At 38.7% G+C, this 21,380-nt stretch overlaps 1 protein-coding gene across 1 annotated transcript in view; it reads right to left on the reverse strand.

The window, feature by feature from the left end:
- Window positions 1–21,380, reverse strand: part of CARD14 (caspase recruitment domain family member 14) — a 60,153-nt gene that overhangs the window by 18,760 nt on the left and 20,013 nt on the right. Inside the window, exons 4-12 of the mRNA XM_051996650.1 lie at window positions 16,522–16,689; window positions 15,184–15,303; window positions 14,604–14,729; window positions 13,827–13,994; window positions 13,173–13,274; window positions 12,312–12,443; window positions 11,217–11,367; window positions 9,028–9,091; window positions 8,564–8,756 (exon numbers count right to left, since the gene is read on the reverse strand). Coding sequence (XP_051852610.1) covers window positions 8,564–8,756; window positions 9,028–9,091; window positions 11,217–11,367; window positions 12,312–12,443; window positions 13,173–13,274; window positions 13,827–13,994; window positions 14,604–14,729; window positions 15,184–15,303; window positions 16,522–16,689 — 1,224 coding nt within the window. The remainder of the gene's footprint in view (window positions 1–8,563; window positions 8,757–9,027; window positions 9,092–11,216; window positions 11,368–12,311; window positions 12,444–13,172; window positions 13,275–13,826; window positions 13,995–14,603; window positions 14,730–15,183; window positions 15,304–16,521; window positions 16,690–21,380) is intronic.

Here is a 21,380-nt window from a genome sequence, read left to right on the forward strand (position 1 = left end):
GATGAAGAAATTGAAACTATTTATAGACATATGAAAATATGCTCCAAATCATTATTAATCAGAGAAATGCAAATTAAGACAACTCTGAGATACCACTACACACTTGTCAGATTGGCTAGGGTGACAGGGAAAGATAATGTGGAATGTTGGAGGGGATGTGAGAAAACGGGGACACTGATACATTGTTGGTAGAATTGTGAACACATCCAGCCATTCTGGAGAGCAATTTGGAACCATGCTCAAAAAGTTATCAAACTGTGCATACCCTTTGATCCAGCAGTGTTTCTACTGGGCTTATACCCCAAAGAGATACTAAAGAAAGGAAAGGGACCTGTATGTGCCAAAATATTTGTGGCAGCCCTGTTTGTAGTGGCTAGAACCTGGAAAATGAAAGCATGCCCATCAATTGGAAAATGGTTGAGTAAATTGTGGCATATGAATGTTATGGAATATTATTGTTCTGTAAGGAATGACAAGCAGGATGAATACAGAGAGGACTGGCGAGACTTACATGAACTGATGCAGAACCAGGAGATCATTATATACCTCAATAACGATACTGTTTGAGCATGTATTCTGATGGAAGTGGATCTCTTCGATAAAGAGAACTTTAATTGATCAAAGATGGACAGAAGCAGCTACACCCAGAGAAAGAACACTGGGAAATGAATATAAACTGCTTGCATTTTTGTTTTTCTTCCAGGGTTATTTATACCTTCTGAATCCAATTCTCCCTGTGCAACAAGAAAACTGTTCAGTTCTGCACACATATATTATATCTAGGATATACTGCAATCTATTCAACATGTAAAGGACTGCTTGCCATCTGGGGGAGGGGATGGAGGGAGGAGGGGTAGTGGGGGGGGCAGTGACAGCACCAGCACCTCCCCCCCAGCATCCAGCCCCTCCCCCACAGCGTCCAGCTGCTCCTTTGAGTAGATTGCAAAAGGCACTAATTAAGGCCAAAGAAGAAGGGAGAAATGTATTGGAAATCCAACACCACATTTTTCCAGTTATTCAACAGTTTGATTCTTCAGGTCAAGAAAGTAGAAGATACTCTCCTTTTGATATAGATATCCTCAAAGACCTGAAAAAAGCTTGCACTCTTTATGGGGCTACATCAGCTTATGTTAAGATGCTATTACAAAATTTGTCTTTTGAAATCTTGACCCCTGATGACTGGAAATCTATAGCAAAGATATGCCTAGAACCTGGACAAAACTACTTGTGGCTTTCTGAATATAGTGAGCTCTGTAGGATACAAGCCCAACAAAATAGTCAAAGTGGAGTTCATGCTGCAATCACCTATGACCTACTTACAGGTACAGGTCCTTATGCAAATGTCGCAGCACAAATTAATTATTCTGTAGCAGCATATGAGCAAATTGCTGTTAATGCTATCAAAGCGTGGGCTTCCCTCCACAGTAAAGACGACAAGAGGGGGGCCTTCACAAAAATAACACAAGGGCCAAATGAACCCTTTGCTGACTTTGTGGGACGTTTGCAGACAGCTATCACAAGAACAAATGGAGAAAATCCAATAACAGACGTTTTGATAAGGCAACTTGCTAAGGAAAATGCTAATGAGGTTTGCAGAAGAATTATACTAGGACTGCGCAGGGATGCTCCTTTAGAGGAGATCATAAGACGCTGTGCCACAGTGGACACAGGTGCCTTTTATACCCAGGCTATGGTGCAGACTTCCCAAAATTCAAACATGGGAAGACAGAATCCCTCTTGGCAAGGGACTTCCAGAGAGACTCGTAGATGCTTTCAGTGTGGAAAAGTAGGGCATCTGAAAGCTCAATGTTGGTATAGAGATAGAATGGGAAACAAGGTGGGAGAACAAGACCCCAAACCCCATGTCCAAAATGCAACAGAGGCTTCCATTGGGCCTCAGAATGCAGACAGATTCAGGGAAACGGGATGAGGGGCCCAGCCCCAGGGCCCAAGGCAAAAAACACTTGGGGCATGATGGCAGCCAATGGTGCACCCAGGGAGGGCCTAGAAGTCCAGTATCCAGACATGACCAATCAGCCAGAAAGCCATATGATGGGAGAAGGGGATTACACAGTCAACCAGCCAGGAAGCAACCTGATGGCAGAAGGGAATTACAATTGGGAGAATAGAGCTGTATGCAGCTGGGACAACTGAGATACCCCCTGGAGAGGTGAAATCTGTTCCTCTCCAGCCTATGGATCCCTTACCTCCAGGCACAGTAGGCTTGACCATTTCACCTTCTTGTATGTACAAAACAGTGTCCATCCACACACTGATGTGGGAAACTGGGGAATGTGTAGATAATATCCCAGTCACTAATACAGGTAGACAATGTGTGACTTATCACCCAGGAGACGTAGTAGCATCAGGTTTACTCATACAGAATCCTAATAAGCAACCTGGTGATAGTCACCCAGGTTCTGACTCCAGACCACAAAATCCAGGAATTTACTGGACAGCAGCTGTAACGGCTGACCGACCTATGCTCACGATCTATATAAATGGCCTACCATTGGAAGGATTGGTAGACACAGGTGCAGATCGTACAGTTATTAGAGGTGCCAATTGGCCCAGTCACTGGCCAAAGATTAAAGCAGACACCTATATGTCTGGAGTAGGAGGATCAATAGCAGCTGAAGTTAGTGCTGCCCCTATGAGATGGACTTTTGAAGGCAAAACAGGAGTTTTTACTCCTTTTATAGTTGAAAAACTTCCCATCAATCTGTGGGGAAGAGATGTTTTACAACAATTAGGGTTAAAAATGAGTACTTCGGTTTTTTAAGCAGGGCTGCTGTTGAAGGCCTGCCAACATTTTCACCTGTTCCTATCCAATGGAAAACTGATACACCAGTGTGGATAGAACAGTGGCCCTTGGGTAGCGATAAAATTCAGGCCTTATTAGATATAGTACAGGAACAGCTTGAACAAGGACATTTACAACCTTCTCTAAGTCCTTGGAATTCCCCAGTGTTCGTTGTAAAAAAGAAATCAGGAAAATGGAGGATGCTCACTGATTTAAGAAAAGTAAATGAACAGATGGAAACTATGGGAACTCTTCAGCCTGGACTTCCATCTCCTACTCAATTGCCTAGAGAGTGGCCTCTTTGGGTCATCGATATTAAGGATTGTTTCTATTCTATCCCTCTGGATAAGGAGGATATGAAAAGATTTGCCTTTTCAGTGCCCAGCGTTAACTTAGCTGAGCCTTATAAAAGATATGAATGGACAGTTTTGCCACAGGGAATGAAAAACAGCCCCACTATGTGTCAAATGTATGTTGCTGCTGCTCTTGCTCCAATAAGAAAAGCATTTCCAAAAGTTATGCTATTACATTATATGGATGATATATTGGGATGTGCACCTGAGGAACAAATGTTAGAAGCATGTCTACAAAAGACCATAGAAACACTAAGATACTACAAATTATATATAGCTGAAGAGAAAATTCAAAGACATGCTCCTTTTCAATATTTAGGATATGAAGTATACCCTAAGGTGCTTACAGTACAAAAACTGTCCTTAAGAACAGAGAAGCTAAACACCTTAAATGATTTTCAGAAATTGATAGGAGATATCCAATGGATGCGACCAGTGTTAGGCTTGACTACCTATCAGTTACAACCATTATATGATATTTTAAGGGGAGACAGTGCTTTAAATTCACCACGCCAGCTTACAAAAGAAGCTCAAGAGGCTTTGAGAGAAGTTGAACTGGCTTTATCCAATGTGGTTGAGAGAATCACTCAAAAGCCCTTGGAAATATCAGTTTTTGCCACACAAGAGGCACCCACAGCAGTCCTTCATCAAGGAGACAGTGTGATAGAGTGGGTGAACCTCCCGGCACAACCAGAACAAAGCCTTACTCCTTACCCAGTGCTTGTGGCTAGAATTTTGTTAAAGGCCATTAAGCGAGCAGTACAATTATCTGGGGCAAGACCTGATAAGATATACACCTTTTACACCAATACACAAATTAATGTGTGTTGTGAGACCATCCCAGAGTGGCAAATTTTATTAGCCATGGCTCCTAATTTTATAGATGGGTCTCCATTAAAGATAACCAGACTTTTACATAATTGGCGATGGATTCTTGAAGAAAAAGTTTCTAAAGTTCCCCTTAAAGGACCAACTATCTTTACAGATGCATCCAAACACAATATTTGTGCTGTATACTCTCATGATTTAACCATAAAGAGAGTAGTCAGAACTCCTTTTCAGTCCACTCAGCAGAACGAATTGTATGCAATCATGTTAGCTCTCACTTATTACCCAGGAGACATAAATATAATATCTGATTCAGCCTATTCAGTAGGTGTGGTACAAAGAATTGCCACAGCCCAAATAAAATTTGCAGCTTCTAATATATATCAGCTCTTTAAGGAACTTCAGGAGCAAGTGAGAAAACATCCAGGTAAGATTTATATCTTGCATGTCCACTCACATAGTGGACTCCCAGGCCCTATTTTTGATGGGAACTCAAAGGCAGATAGCCTTTTAACTATGTTGGCCAGTACACCTTTATTTCAGGAGGCCCAGGAATCCCATTCTAAGTACCATCAGGCTGCTCGAGCTTTGCGTTTACAATTTGGGATTACAAAAGAGGAAGCTAGGAGCATAGTAAAAAGCTGTACAGCTTGCCTTCCTTTCCATGCTCCTACACTGCCTCCAGGGAAGAACCCTCGTGGTTTGAGACCCAATGAAATCTGGCAAATGGATGTGACCCATTATAAATCTTTCGGTCGTCTGTCTTTTATCCATGTTGTGGTAGACACCTTTTCAGGATTCACTTTTGCCATACCAGCAGCAAAAGAGACAGCCCGAGTGGTCACTGAATTTCTCATGCAAGCATTTGCCATTATGGGTGTGCCACAAGCAATAAAAACAGACAATGGTCCTGCATACACCTCCAAACATTTTGCACACTTTTGTGCACAGTATAAGATTTTACACACCACTGGCATACCTTTTAATCCTCAAGGACAGGCAATAGTAGAGAGGAGAAACAGAGACATTAAGACGCTGCTCCAAAAACAAAAGAAAGGGGGAGCCACAGGTAACCCTAGAGAGCTTCTAAATCTAGCACTTTATACTATTAACTTCTTGATTTTTGACAAAGATGCACTGGCTCCGGCAGACAGGTTTTATAACCCACCGGAAGGGCAGTGTCCAGTGCGAGCAGCTCCACTATCTTTAGATAATCGCCAGGTGATGTGGAGAGACCCAGAAAGTGGTGAATGGAAGGGACCAGATAGGCTAACTGCTTGGGGGAGAGGGTTTGCTTGTATCTCTACAGGTGAAGAAGGAATCAGATGGGTGCCAACGAGCCGTATTCGCCTTGTCCATCGCAGAGAGATGGAGCAGACCCTTGAAACGAAGGAGAAGACCCAAGAAACATCGGGTGGTTCTGTTGCTGATTGTGCTCACCATTGAAAGAGTGTGGCAGTTATGACGTTTGACTCATGGACATAGAAAATCATTGGACTTCAAAACCCTCAGAAATCATTGGATTCTCTGAGACATAAGATTGTTGTAGGACTTTAATTCCCTCAGGAATCATTGGATTTTCTGAGAAATGATAAGACTGTTACAGGACTTCAAAATCTGCTGGAATCATTGGATTCCCTAAGACATAAAAAGACTTTTGCTGGACTTCAAAAACTTGGGGGGATCATTGGATTCCCTGATATGTGAAGCAATGGACAATAGACTGGTTTTGGACTATCTCTTGGCTGCTGAAGAGGTGTATGTGTGACTGCTGTTTACATACTCTCCTTCTAGGACTTCTGGCAATCTCTTACATCATACTGTTGATTTATATTGTTTGTTATACCGTTACTTGGGTGCATAATTCATGTTTGTTATACCACATCAAGCCTGCACTGACTGTGGGGAGAGTCATCACTAATAGCCTCTGCGTTGTTGCTATGTGCTATGTGCTATGTGTTCCCATGCTGATGGGTTTGTGCATAATAAGACCCTTGAGCCCAGAAACCTGCTAGCAACCCCCACTTCCCTTTGGTGCTTTTCATCTCCCTTCCTGAGATGTCAGGGAGGGTGTGATTATCTCCTTTTTAGTGCTTTCACCTCCCTTCCTGAGAAGTCAGGGGGGTCGTGATCACTTCCTTTTCGGTGCTTTCACCTCCTTTCCTGAGAAATCAGGGAGGGTGTGATCACCTCCCCTTGGGGGCTCTGACCTCCCTGAAGAGTCAGGGATGGCATGATCACCTGTGTTCTAAAACAAAAGAAAGCGGGAGATGTAATGGGCTGAGGCTTGAGTTGATGCACTGAGGTCCCAAGCACATGAGGCTAAATAGTAATTGGACCATACTCTATTAATAGATAAGCTTGGAGAAAGAATGGCCCCCACCCACTCTTTGTGCAAGTCCTGATGTGTTGTATAGGAAATGACGATTTTGGTGGGTGGAGGCAGGGGAGTGGAATAGGAAGGGGAGGAGAGACTTTTGGGACGGCCATTGCCATAGTTGCCGACACAGTTGCCTCCATGGTTGCCTCGGCTCGCGTCGCTCTCTCTTAGCTGGCTTCCTGTCGCAACTGCCTATATTTGCTATCGCAATCTTTCTTGCCTATATTTGCTATAGCAATCTTTATTCACCTCTTCGCTTCAATAAATATTGAAGATTTTCCCCTTAACCTGAATTCCTGACTCCGGCTGACTTTAAATACGCGGTCATTACACCTTCTGAATCCAATTCTCCCTGTGCAACAAGAAAACTGTTCAGTTCTGCACACATATATTATATCTAGGATATACTGCAATCTATTCAACATGTAAAGGACTGCTTGCCATCTGGGGGAGGGGATGGAGGGAGGGAGGGGAAAAATCGGAACAGAAGTGAATGCAAGGGATAATGCTGTAAAAAATTACCCTGGCATGGGTTCTGTCAATAAAAAGTTATTAAAAAAAGAAAAAAAAAGAAAAATCTTTGCTCTCATAATCTAGTCCAATGCATCATTTTAATCTTAAAATAAGACAAGGGATAACTTTCTGCTTAACTGTTTCAGCACAAAACCAGCTATTTTTCTGTAGGGAACAGAATCTAAATTTTTCACCTTCAGTTGCCAAGAAAATGTATCTCTTGCTATAGCTTGCCTCACAGCTATCTCCCATCCTAGTCTTACTCAATTTAAAAATCTCTCAGACTTAAAGGGCCCAAGCAGAAGAAGAAGCAAAAATGGAATTAAGTAATAATCTATGCAGGCAGCAAGGAAGCTCAATGGATGGAACATTAAACATGGAATGAGGAGGACTGAGTTCAAATCTAGTTTCAGACAGTTATTGTCTGTGTGCCTCTGGGCAAGTCACTTAACTCTGTTTTAATTTCCTTATCTATCAAAGTGAGCAAAGGAAATGGCAAAACTGCTCTAGTGTCTTTGACCCCAATAGGGTCAAGAAGAGCCAGACAAAGCTAAAAGTTAAACAACAAAAATAATCTATATACAGATTTCTTTAAACACAAATTTTATAATTCAATTACAACTTTTCCTTCAGTGGGAAGTCACTTCTCTAAGTCTGTGTACAGTAAAAAAAGACAAATAGGCATGTGCATGCATGCGCACGCGCACACACACAGAAAAAAGAAGAGCCTAAAGTTTAGACAATATCCCCAACTTCTAAATCAGCAACCACTTGGGGAACATCTTGGGGCTTCATATATAAAATAAGCATGTACAATGGCAGAGAAGAGGAGCCATGTCAAGAGGGATAGGAGTGAGGCTGAGCACAGAACAATGTGAATAGATAACACAGATTTTCTATTGTGTTACTACAATGAGGGATGCCCTATGGAGTTTTCAATAAGAACCCGATCCATACAGAAACATCACAGAGGAAGAAGAGCATGAATATCAGAGGAGACATTAAACTGATCTTGGGACTCAGGAAGACAGCTCATGAAGCAGGGGAAAGAGCCCTTCTAATTGCTTTGTTAAGGGTTTCTGTTCCTTATTGTCTCTTATGTAAACATATTATATGTTTAAGTTCCTAATTTACTCAATTCTTGAAGACTTGAGAGGACTTTTTCAGAGAAAGATTCTTATGTTCCCAGGAGAGACACAAGTGAAGATGAAATGGTCCATAGAGATTATTATTCAAAAGAGGCTCCCAAGATTAAATCTGATCCATATACCAGAGAGTAGGACCTTATTTTAGTGTTATACACTTTGTGTACTCTCTGCATAAATCTATATATGTCCATATGCCTATTTATTTAGATAACTAGATAGACAAAATAAAATAGACAGATATTATCTAATGTTTTGGGTTATCTATAGTACCATTTCTTCTCTATACATTAGAGCAAAGCTTCTTAAATTATATTTTGGGCCAAATATGGGGTCATGTAACTGAATGTGGGGATCGTGAAATCAAGATTTATTAGCAGTAAATGTTTGATTTGTATACTTATTTTATGTAGTTATATAGCTGGATCACATAAAATTTTCTTGGGAGAAAAGACATCACAAGAGGAAAAAAATTTAAGAAGCCCTGTATTAGAGAGTCAAATTATTCACACAGTCAGGGACCAGATGTAAACATACATACCATCATGATCTGGGTGCCAGAACGCAAAGCCATCTCATCTGCTGTAGAGCCTGGAGTAACACGGTGAATAAAGATGCCTGTATGGTTTCCACCAATGATGCTGATTTGATCCAAGAAGGAGTCCCCTTGGAAGGTCAGTGCTGTTACCTGACTCAATATCCTTAGGGCAGGACGCCGACGCACTAGAACATTGCTGAATGAAAAAAAAGTATTTTTCTTCTTTGGTACAATCCCTCCCTAGATGCAAATCAAATTGATCTCTTTAGAACCCTCCTAGCTTTAGGATTCTGCAATTTCTTCCTCCAGTAAAACAATAGGTAGCTTGAAGTACAGTCATGTCCCTGCCCCCATCTTGAAAAATGCATCATTTTTCTTGCCCTGCTAGACGGAGAATACAATCAGGAGTTCTTCCCTTTATCCTGTTTCCTCAACTTCATGACAACAAAAGGGTCCTTGATACTCACTTTTCTGGGGAGAAAGAACTTGGGGAAAAGGTCTTCTGAATACTTTCTGTTCCAGGGAAACCTACTAAAATATAAAACAAATGAATAAAGACTAGACCAGGCCAAGATGAAGCCTGAAAAAAGTTCATAGGATTATATAACTAAAGCTGGAAGGAATACCAGAACCCAATCAAAACACTCTACCATTACAATCCTCTTTTCTCTCTTCTATATGTTTACCTAACCTGCCTACCATCCCAGGATGCCAAACCACTAGGATCATTTTCTGATGGCTTAGAATAATTGTTAATCCATATCACTCTGGAAAAATACAAATGGCACAGGTCCTTCCCCCACCTTCTTAAGCCACTGGACAACGTGGTCAGGAAGTCCAGAGAAATGAGTTCTAATTCCAGGCATAGCATTCATTAGCTTTGTTACATGGATTAAATCACTTAGCTTATTTAAACCTTTATTTCCTCCTCTGTAAAATGGGCTTGATGTTGGTTAAGGAACCCTCTAGCTTTAAAGTTTAGTGATGTATGGTTTTCTTACAAAGCTTCTAGTGTCCTTAAAAGGCCAGTTTCTCTGGGCAATGGGGTTCACCAATTTGATGGTGCACTAGCACCACCTCGTGGCCATGAGGATAAATCCCTGATAGGCAGATGCTGGGGAAGAAAAGTGATAGACCGCCTCACTAAGTCACAGCAGAAATACCTTGGTATGGTTAGTACCAGTGGTATTCTGGAAATGTTTAACAACTCCTCACCCTAATTCAGTCAAAAAACATGTATGTATGGGACACTTTTAATGTTTGATCTGCATCATTAATATTTTCTGCACTGAGTTCTTGAGTATATACAATTAAACAACTGGAATATTTGCTGATTTCTAAGTTGTAAATGTTCTCACTGAAAATTTAACAATTGGTTTTCTATTTCTAGTAGGGATGGACTTCAGGTCACTATTGCTCTTGGATCATTAAAGTAGACCATCATGCTATCTTACATATCACCCTTTAAATTACAGAGGTGTTGTAGGAGTCATAGGAACTGAGAAAGGACCACAAAAGCCATAAGACTGGTGGAAAACCCTTATTTTTGCAAATGAGGAAACTTGAGATCCAGAGATTGTGACTTATTCAAGGTAATATAAGTGGCCAAGTTGCGATTTGAACTCATGTCTGCTGCTGCTAAATTCTACCTTTCAAGGTAAGTTTCCAATCCTCTTAATGATAATATGCAAAACAATCATATAAATATAAACAATTATTATTATGTCTTAGTTGAGTCCTAAATTTCCTATGTCTTTCTGAGGCCTTAAGTCCTCAAGCTTTCCCAGAACCACATCAGTGGCACAGATTATTAGAGCTAGAATATATAAATATTATATATATGAATCTTAGAAATCATGTAGCTAAACCTTTCATTTTATAGACAAGGAAATGGGAAGTAACTCGCTTAAGTCATATGGTTAGTAATCTGTAGAACTAGGATTTAAATCAAAGTTGTCTGAATCCAATTTATTTCAGAAAGACAGAGAAAATAGAATTTGTGATACACACACACACACACACACACACAGAGATCTCTTAGCCTGCTAGTGAAGCCAAAAAAAAAAAAAAAAAAAAAGGAAGGAAGGAAGGAAGGAAGGAAGCAAAGAAGGAAGGAAGGAAGGAAGGAAGGAAGGAAGGAAGAAAGGAAGGAAGGAAGGAAAGAAGAAAAGGAAAGGAAAGAAGGAAGGAAGAATAAAGAAAGAAAAAGAAAGTCACTACCTGTGTAACTTTGTGCAAATCACGTAGTCTCTCTTCAGTTCCCTTATCTAATGGAACTAGAGCAGAGCTTTTCCACTCATAATCCCTTTTTACTTGAGAAATCTTTTGTGACCCTAGGTTTATAGGTATATAAAATAGATGTACACTGATAATAAAATCATAATTTCATAATCCCTACATACAGTTACAAGACCTCATATCAGGTCCAAACCATAGTTTAAGAAGCTAGAGAAGAGAGGACAACTTGAATCACTCCTATGTTGAAATCTTTACTTCTATGATATAATTTAAACTCTTCTAGGTTAGAGGTAGGGAGGGCAGCCACAAGAACCATGTCCCTGAAAGTCTTTTTTCATTACTTTCTTAATCTAAAATTGACACCATGGGAAGTTGCCCAATTAACTGGGGTTGGTTTTTCAATAATGGTTGTACCTACCTCCCATATCTACCACCTCATAGTCCAGTTCTATGTCATCTATTTTCTCTTCTGAAGAGATGCCAAAATTTTTATCAACAAATCCCTGGGAGTTTCTACAGAGAAAAAGAAAGAGGAATCTCAAAATTTTTCTCCCCAACCTAAAAAGATTTATTATCATCATTATCATCATTATTATTATCATCTATCCAGCATGAAAAGTTTTTAAAATATAAAGATCTAATAGAAATAGTCAAAATCATGTGCTCACCGAACATCCCTGTCATTGTCTTCTACTCTTTTTGTCCCAAAGATACTTTTAGTGAGTCTACAGAAGATGAGTTTATGTCTCAATACTTTGATTTAGTTATTTTTAAAAAGTCAATATTTTATCTATCTTATAACAGTCCAAAGAATATTAAATATAAAAGAACAATATAATATCAGTGACTTATTCCAGGACCATTTCTAATGGAAATTCATTAAAAAAAAGATGAAAATGGATTTATGTTATTAACATTTGTATAATATTTTATGTAAAGTCCAAGCTAGCTCCCTGGAGGCCTCAGGATCAGCCAGAGTCAGGATAAGCAAAAGTCTTTGGTCTATAGGGGGAGAAGTGAAGGAGATGGACAAAATTGCAAGGAGTTTTGCCAAGGATCCTTCCTTGATTCTAGAGTCCAGAATCTCCACAATTTTCTGCTCCTAGTCCTGTGGCCAAATGAAGTTCTCTAGCCTCTCTCATCCTACCCTCTAAACCTTACCTACAATTCTCTTAACCCCAAACATTGAGCCAGCATTAACTGTGAAGAGAGCAATTCCAAACATATGCTAATGGTCATTGTTGAATAGGTAATTAGCCTTAAGTGTTTGATTGTCTGATTCAAGTGCACCAATTCAAAGTTTCAGCCCTTTACAATTTTACTTATAAAGTATTTTATATACAACAAGCCTATGAGGTTGGTAATCTCCCTCTCTACATTTCCCTGTGTTCTATCATATCTACCACCTGCTATTACCAATCTAAAGAAGACATAACTATTTTCTTCTCACCATCTTCCTGGAAACACCAGTTCTTTCTTCTATCCAGAGATTCTCTTTATCCTCCTACCTTACAGAAATGGGGTCTTCCAGGAAGTCTTCGGTGATTCGCTTTTGGAGTGATTGTTTGCAAGGAGGCACAGGGCTACTAGAACAGAAGCTGCCCATCTGCTCCTGGTTTGAGATGGCACTCAGATCTGGCCAATGCTACCAGGTGAGTAAAGCAGAGGGTAAAGATCAATGGATTTTCTGAACATGTCAAGGAATACTTAACCTTCCTATTGCATATATACTCAGGTTATATTCATATCTCAAATTACATTGATGGTCACATTTGTATTCATCCATGCTCAAGTAAAAACTGTATTGGAAATCAAACCTTGAATTTGTGGATGTCTCATGTACTCTGAGTTCTGTACATTTTTATATAGAAACATCTTTTCCTTGTCTCTCAAGCAGGACCATAGAGAGTAACATAAATCTCTGCCCTTCCTTCATCCTCCTCTCCCCCAAGTCCAAAGTGATGTAAAACAATGGCTAAAGGACAATTCTTTGGAAGAATAATAACTTTAGTAGCAGTTTCATGAGCCTCCCAACTCAACCTTTCTGAATAGTCATCACTGTATGATAGGGCCTCATGGCAATGCTTTGCCTAACTCCCATCTCTCAAAATTCCTGGATATCATTATAACCTAACAGAGCTGCATTATCAAAGAAAGCAATTATTTATCAGTGACACAGGAGGGAAAATTGTTAGTGGCTTGAGGTCCTATAAACTTCCTAGAAGCCTATTATTCCAGGTACTTGCCTAAATAGGTAAAAATTGTCCTACATTGTTCACTAATGAAGTCAAGACTGAATGGGCTTTTAATGCCTTCATATTAGAAGCAAACTCAGTTTCTGAGAAAGCAGGCAAATGAGGAAAGATCCTAGTACCTCTGTGGAGCTTAGAAGGCTGAAGTCATTGTCTTCCTGAGGATTAATGGCATGCATCCTTATGAGCTTCTGTTTTCCCAATCTTGAAGGTTCCATAACATTCTCTTTGATCTGCCAAAATATGGATTAGACAAGTTCATTGATTTCAAGAAGATGTTTATCTTGTATGTTCTTGTAATTCTAGTCAAACTACCCCAAACTATTCTCTCACCACCTTCCTGGAAATATTAGTTGTTTCTTCTTATACCCAAAGAGTCCTTCTTAGACACAATCAGTGGGGCCCTGAGATGACCAGAGACAACAAAAAGTAACTGGATTGTTAGATTTTAATTCCTTTGGAAGGGAATGAGGAAGAATCAAAATCTTACACTTTTTTCTAATCTAACTCTTTTATATCATGTGATAATCTAGTCACAGATGTTATCCCAGACACAGACTAAATTATTCATCTGTATGTGATTTACATATAATTCACATGGTGTTTATTGATGGTAAAAATGGGGAGCTGTGGTTCAGATTGGAAAAATTACTTGTTGGACGCATATATCAAACTTCAGATTTGGCTCTTCCTCATTTCCAGCTTTCCCAATTCATGATGAGCAGAGTAACTTTCCTTCCTCTTAGGATTCCAACCTTCTTCCTATTTCTCACCACAGTCAACTCTTCTCTTACCTCACTCATTGGTTCTGCCTGCACCTTTTGAAGTTGTTTCCGAAGTTCACAGACCTCATCTGTTAGCTCAAACACTTTTCTTCGGAGGGAATCTTTTTCTGTCAAGCTGTGAGAAATGTCCATCTGGGCCAGATCCCTTGCACTGTATGCCTGTGGAAGTCCAATAGATCATGAACTACCCAGAAGTAGTAACCTTCTGTCCCTGAGGCAGGCATAGAAAAGACAGCTGAAGCTTGAAACAGCTCCATAGAAATTAATGACATAAAAGCCAAGCTATTCAGATTTCTTTTTAATTAATTTAACTAATTTATATCATCATTTGCATTTGGGATTCAAGTACTTTTAACTCTAAGATTGGAATATAAAACAACTCAATGCTACTTACTTCAGTTTCAACCAAATCACTTAAAATATGGAACAGATTCTCAACAAAATATATATATATATATATATATATATAAAGGGTAGAGAAATCAGGATATAATGGTGGGGAAAAGAGCAAAAAAGATCCTGTTTCTTCTTGAATGAAACTCTGTTCTATACCTCCTTTGAGGCTGGTTTACTTGATCAGTTTCTACAAATCAGAAGCAAGCTGGAGCCAAGTTTTAGAACAAAAGTAGGTAGCCTCCCTACCTCAAGGTCCCCCAGGAAGAAAAGTAATTTTTCTTCTAACCCCCTCCAAGTTCTAGAAATGAAACCAGTAGAGCATAAGACTGATGAATTCCAAGAAAAGCATTTTCTTTCATTCCCAGGAGATACCTGGTCTCGCTCCTTCTGAAGCTCCACCACTTGGCTTTGTAGGGCATTCATCTTCTCCTTGTAGATTTCGAAGTCCACCTTAATTTTTTGGAACTGAAAGAGGGTTTGCTCTTTTTCTTCCAAGTACTGAACCAGGGTAAGAAAACAAGTAAGTTATTGACATCAATCGAGGGTCTGGGTTGGGGACAGAAGAGGTTAAGTAATAGTGAAATTTTATACAGCATTAATATTCAATTTTTAAAATGCCAAAGTTGCTAATGGCTTCTCCTTTGCTTACACATTTACATTGGATGGTTAATTTCTTTGTATATTTTCATCATGTTTATTTAATGTCTCAAAATATAGAACTTTTTCTTGCCTTTCCCCAACAAACTTCCCAGCTTCTTTCTTCTCAGGAAGGGTCTCTTCCTTGTTAAGGTCACTGAATTAGTTTAAGCAAATTCAACCCACAAAAATTTAGTAAATCTCTATCTAGATACAAATAGTTTGATTCCCAGTAAGTCCATCTTCCATAATTGCCAACGTGGACAGGTTTTCTGAGAGAACAAAGATGGTGGAAGATAGACAGAATGTCAGTTACCTGCTTACGCTGTTTCTCAGCAGTGACAGCTCTTTCCCTCAGGGAGTGGATGCGATCCACCAGTTCCTGCTTACTATCCAGTGCTTCATCCAAATTCTGTTCCAAGATGTCCTTCTCTGCCTGGGACATTGAGAGGTTAGTTTGGGGTACTTCAACCTAGTGACCCAACTTTGCCCAAAGCCTACCTCTCTAGGAACAGGGAATATTACAACAGCAAAGTCCTAAGAATGTCATTTTTTCATTCAGAACAGAAAAAGAAATGTTATGCTAAAAAGAAAAAAGGTATATGAAGGGTGTGTGTGTGTGTGTGTGTGTGTGTGTGTGTGTGTGTGTGTGAAAGGAGGGAAGAGTTACTATTGTGAATAGAATGCTGTACTTGACCTGAGTTCAAATCTCACCCCTAATATTTAAAAGCTATGTGACATGTAAAGGTCACTTAACCTTTCTGAGCCTTTATTGACTCTCTAAGATTATAAATTTGGCTCTAAATATGTGTATAATAGGCAGGTAGGTGCTACAATTGATAGAGCATGAGGACTGGAGTCAGGAAGACCTGAATTCAAATCTAGTCTTAGACAGGTATTATGTATAACTCTGGACAAGTCATTTAACTCTGTCAGCCTCAATTTTCTGTAAAATGAGCTGAGGAAGGAAATGACAAACCATTCTTTCCTAAGAAAATCCCAAATAGGGGGTCACAAAAAGTTGAATATGGCTGAAAACAACTGAACAACAACTTCAGAAAATTTCATTGATCTAGAACTGGAAGGGACTTTAGAGACTATCTAGTCCAGCCATCACATTTTACAATCAAGGAAACTGAGGCCCAGGACTATTAAGGAATTTATCTAAGGTTGTACAGATAGTAAGTGCAAGAGGCAAGATTTTAATCTAATTCTTCTGACTTCAGAGCCAGAGCTCTTTCTAGTGTATTTGAGTTTCATCTTGTGAAAGTTATACATAAATTGCAATTTCCTCAGAAGAACAAATTTCCAGACCAGTAAAATGTAAGCTCTATACACACACACACACACACACAAACACACACACACACACACACACACACACACACACACACAGAGCTAACAAATACTTTAGGCTTTAATTTTATATAGTCCAAGGGAGACAGAATAAGAACAGAATGTTGAAATGTATTGAATTCAACATTCTCATGTTATCAAGTAAAGAATAGTAGCTACAACTTTCTCTATCACTCGACATATGGGGACACTATATAAAATGTTCCCATATGCCAGGAGTTTCATACCCTAACATGTTTCATACTCTAGGCTGCCCATGACAATATTTAACCAACCCTGGTTGTTACATTCTACTCACCAGGCTGAAGGTCAGAGACTTAAGCTTCTCATTTTCCTCCTTGAGCCGACTGACCTCTCCTTCTTGGAGTTCCAGGTCATTGCTGATTTTCAGAAATCTCTCTCTAGACTCACGCTCACAGGAGGAAGTCATCTGAACACGCTGTAGCTCCTGCTTCATTAGATACAACTGTCCAAGATAAAGAAGTATAGAAATTCAAACCTTAGTTTCTATGATAGAATACAGTTAGTCACAGATAGTCATGGTCAGCTTTAGTCCTTTCACTCACCTTGGGAGGAAAAAAAGTTTTTCAATTAGACTAGAAGTACTTTGTATTGTTTATTCTTCTTTAATAATGATTGTTATAAAATTCAGGAGTGCTTATTCTTCTTTAATAATGATAGTTATAAAATTCAGGAGTGTTCCCATCACAGATATCTCAATGTTAACTAATGGATAGTTTCAATCCCCTATGAAAAGGGCAAGGTATTATTTGTTTTGTTTTGTAAGTGAAGAACAAAAATAATGCAAGTAGACACGAAACCACTATTAATATAATCCATGAAGAACATGTCAATTCATTCTATTCACCTACCCACTGATTACCAACCTTCAGTGTTACAATAAATTATGTCAGACACCACTTAGTGGCCCCCAAGACTTGTAGTACAAAGAATTATGGATTCATGAACATGTCAAGAAATTATTTTAAAGGGGATCAGAACAATATATTAACTTGAAAGCCACTTCTGATAATAGGCTGTTATTCAGATATTTAATTGTGTCTGACTCTTTGTGACCCTCCATGGACCATATTGTCCATGAAGTTTTCTTGGCAAAGATACTGGAGTAAATTGCAGTTTCTTTTTTCCAGTGGATTATGGCAAATAGAGATTAAGTGACTTGCTCAGGATCACACAGCTCATAAATATCTGAGGATGGATTTGAATTCATAATTTGAACTGATAATATACTGCCTATTTTATTTTTTAATTAATTTTTACATATTTACCCAATTTACATAATAAATTACAAAACATAGGGATGGGTAATTAAAAAAAAATTTTTTTTAGATTTTTCTTTTTTTCTTTTCTTTTTTTCTTTTTTTGCTGAGGGAATGTTAAGTGACTTGCCCAGGGTCACACAGCTGGGAAGTATTAAGTGTCTGAGACCAGATTTGAACTCATGTCCTCTTGACTTCAGGACTGGTGCTCTATCTACTGTGCCACCTAGCTGCCCCCTGGATGGATAATTTTTCCAACATTAACCCTTACAAAACTTATGTTCCAAATTTTCCCCTCCTTCCCCTACCCTCTCCCCTAGCTGGCAGGTAGTCCAATACTTATTAAATATGTTAAAAATACATGTTAAATCCAATATATATACATATTTATGCAGTTATCTTGCTACCCAAGAAAAATCAGATCAAGAAGGAAGAAAAAGAAAAACTAAGAAAGAAAACAAAAATGCAAGCAAATAACAACAGAGAGAATGAGAATGCTATGTTGTATTCCACACTTTGTTCCCATGGTTCTCTCTCTGGATTTAGATGGTTTTTTTCATCACTGCACAAGTGGAAGTGGTTTGAATCATCTCATTGTTGAAGAGAGCCATGTTCATTAAAATTGATCCTCATATAGTCTTGTTGTTGCTATGTATAATAATCTCCTGGTTTTGATCATTGCACTTAGCATCAGTTCACCGTAAGTCTCTCTAAGCCTCTCTGAAATCATCCTGCTGGTCGTTTCTTTTTCTTTTCTTTTCTTTTCTTTTTTTTTTTTTAATAACTTTTTATTGATAGAACCCATGCCTGGGTAATTTTTTACACCATTATCCCTTGTATTCACTTCTGTCCCGATTTTTCCCCTCCCTCCCTCCACCCCCTCCCCCAGATGTCAAGCAATCCTTTACATGTTGAATAGGTTACAGTATATCCTGGATACAATATATGTGTGCAGAACCAAACAGTTTTCTTGTTGCACAGGGAGAATTGTGTTCAGAAGGTATAAATAACCCAGGAAGAAAAACAAAAATGCAAGCAGTTTATATTCATTTCCCAGTGTTCTTTCTTTGGGTATAGCTGCTTCTGTCCACCCTTGATCAATTGAAACTGAATTAGCTCTCTTTATCGAAGAGATCCACTTCCATCAGAATACATCCTCAAATAGTATCGTTGTTGAGGTATATATGGTCGTTTCTTACAGAACAATAATATTCCATAACATCATATGCCATAATTTATTCAGTCATTCTCTGATGGGCATCTACTCAGTTTCTAGTTTCTTGCCACTATAAAGAGGCCTACCACAAATATTTTTGCACACGTGGGTCCCTTTCCTTCCTTTAAGATCTCTTTTGGATATAATCCCAGTAGAAACATTGCTGGATCAAAGGGTATGCACAGTTTGACCATTTTTTGAGCATAATTCCAAATTGCTCTCCAGAATGGCTGGATCTGTTCACGGGTTCACCAACAGTGTATCAGTGTCCCAATTTTCTCACATCCTCTCCAATATTGGTCATTATCTTTTGCTGTCATCTTAGCCAATCTGACAGGTATGTAGTGGTATCTCAGAGTTGTCTTAATTTGCATTTCTCTGATAAAGAATGATTTGGAGCACCTTTTCATGTGACTACAAATAATTTCAATTTCTTCATCTGAAAATTGTTCATATCCTTTGACCATTTATCAATTGGAGAATGGTTTGAAGTATTATAAGTTTGAGTCAATTCTCTCTATATTTTAGAAATGAGGCCTTTATCAGATCCTTTGGATGTAAAAATGTTTTTCCAGTTTATTGCTTCCTTTCTAATCTTGCCTGCATTAGTTTTGTTTGTACAAAAACTTTTTAAGTTAATATAATTAAAATTATTTTGTGATCAATAATGATCTCTAATTCTTCTTTGGTTACAAATTTCTTCCTCCTCCACAAATCTGAGAGGTAAACTATCCTATGTTCTTCTAATTTATTTATAATATCATTCTTTATGTCTAGATCATGAACCCATTTTGACCTGATCTTGGTATATGGTGTTAGGTATGGGTCTATGCCTACTTTCTGCCATACTCATTTCCAATTTTCCCAGCATACACTGCCTTTTTATTCAAACCTGGAAATAAGTACCAGTCACATATAAGTTATAGTGAATGCTTATAGCTTTATGGTATGGCATAGTAGATACAGACCTGGCCTCAAAGTCCAGAACACTTGAATTTAAGTCTGTGTGACAAATACTGGCTGGGAGGATGCCAACCTAATTCAACCCTAACCTCCCCTCCCCCATCCCCATCTTGGGGGGATGTCAATTTTTCAGTAGCCCCAGACAAATCTCCAAGACTAAATATTACAGAATAGGTGAAAATCTGCATTAACAGAGTCAGTTTCCTTATTGGAAAATTCTCATACTGATCTGTTCTCAAAAGATAGATTTACAGAGAGGCAGCCAGAGAGACAGACAGATAGATAGATAGATAGATAAATCATCTCCCTGATATCATGGTCCTCTTCAAAAATAAAAGATGAACAATAACAACAATAAGATGGATAAGATAAAATAGGTAGATAAATAAATAGATTAGATATATTTGTAGCTCTTCTATAACCACAGTACTGCATCTGTTGAAATGAAGACTTAAGGAAAATCATATTGAAAGCTATTTCATCAAGAATATACAATTCTCCTTCTTAAGCCAGAAAGAGTCCCATGGGAAGTCCTGAATTGAAACTCTGAACAAAACATCTTTTCCCATCCATAATGAAGGTGGTTCAACTGAGAAAAAAAACTTGTTCCAGTGAGGCATGAAGGAGATTGGCTGTACATTCAAGGGTAAAATGTATAAGTCTGCTCTTGGGATCAAGCCAAAAGACTTCACCTTGTAGTCTTCTCTTGTAACAACAAGTCTGTCTTTCCAATAACTATCCCTAGGCTATGGGACTAAATCACACCTGGAAGCTGAGGGACTTTAAATAATAATCTCAGATTTTATGTGAACTCTAACTCATTTCTTTTCTTAGGTGTCCTGATTTCCTTTTGCAAGGTAAAACTTCTGAAGTATTTGTCTATTGGTCTATAGATTAACCTGGGCTCTCTGTGCTTTGGATAGGGAGGAATCGGGGATAATCAAATGGAAATTTACATCACCTAATTTGTAGACAGCCTGGTGTACTGACATTTCATTAAGATAACAGTAAGGTAACTTCTCTGCAAACTGGGAAGATTTTTGCTATGTTAAGCTTCCAGAAAGTGAGATTCTGAGTATCAGAGATTTCGTGATAGGGTTTACAAGAATGTGGAACAAGAATGGATTACAGCTATTAATGTCTTGGTGGGGTCAATGAACAAAAAAATACTGTTTGTGCTGACTGCAGCAGAAACAAAGAGTCATAAAGATAGGTTATTAACTTGTACTGTAGGAAATGAGCAAAGAAACAGTGTGTGTAGGGGAATGGGAGGAGGAATTTCTTGAGGGCACAGATTCTTAAGTCACACCTCACTTCAAAGTTTCAATTCTTTCAAAATGGGAAAAAGATAGGTAATCTTTCTGATACTTTATTATCCTTTATTCTTAAAGAGAACCATGACATCAGGGAGAAGACACAATGATATGTAAGTGAGTTGAATTTAAGTGAAGGTAGGCTGTGCAAAAGTCACCAGCCTCACTCTCTCCTTTAGAATCAATCATCTGTGTCCAGTGGCAAGTGGAGGATGACTAGAGATAGCCCTGGATGCAGTGGGAGACTGGCTTTTTTAAGCTATGATCTTAAACAGGTCTCAGTTTGACTGAGACAATGCCCTTTTCATGATTAGAGCTAGGTAAGAAATGAGGCAGAGTATGACTTCTTAGTCAAAAAATAAAAACAAACTAACTTAGGAGGCAA

Source organism: Antechinus flavipes, chromosome 4 (assembly GCF_016432865.1).
Source record: "Antechinus flavipes isolate AdamAnt ecotype Samford, QLD, Australia chromosome 4, AdamAnt_v2, whole genome shotgun sequence".
Classification (NCBI taxonomy): Eukaryota; Metazoa; Chordata; class Mammalia; order Dasyuromorphia; family Dasyuridae; genus Antechinus; species Antechinus flavipes.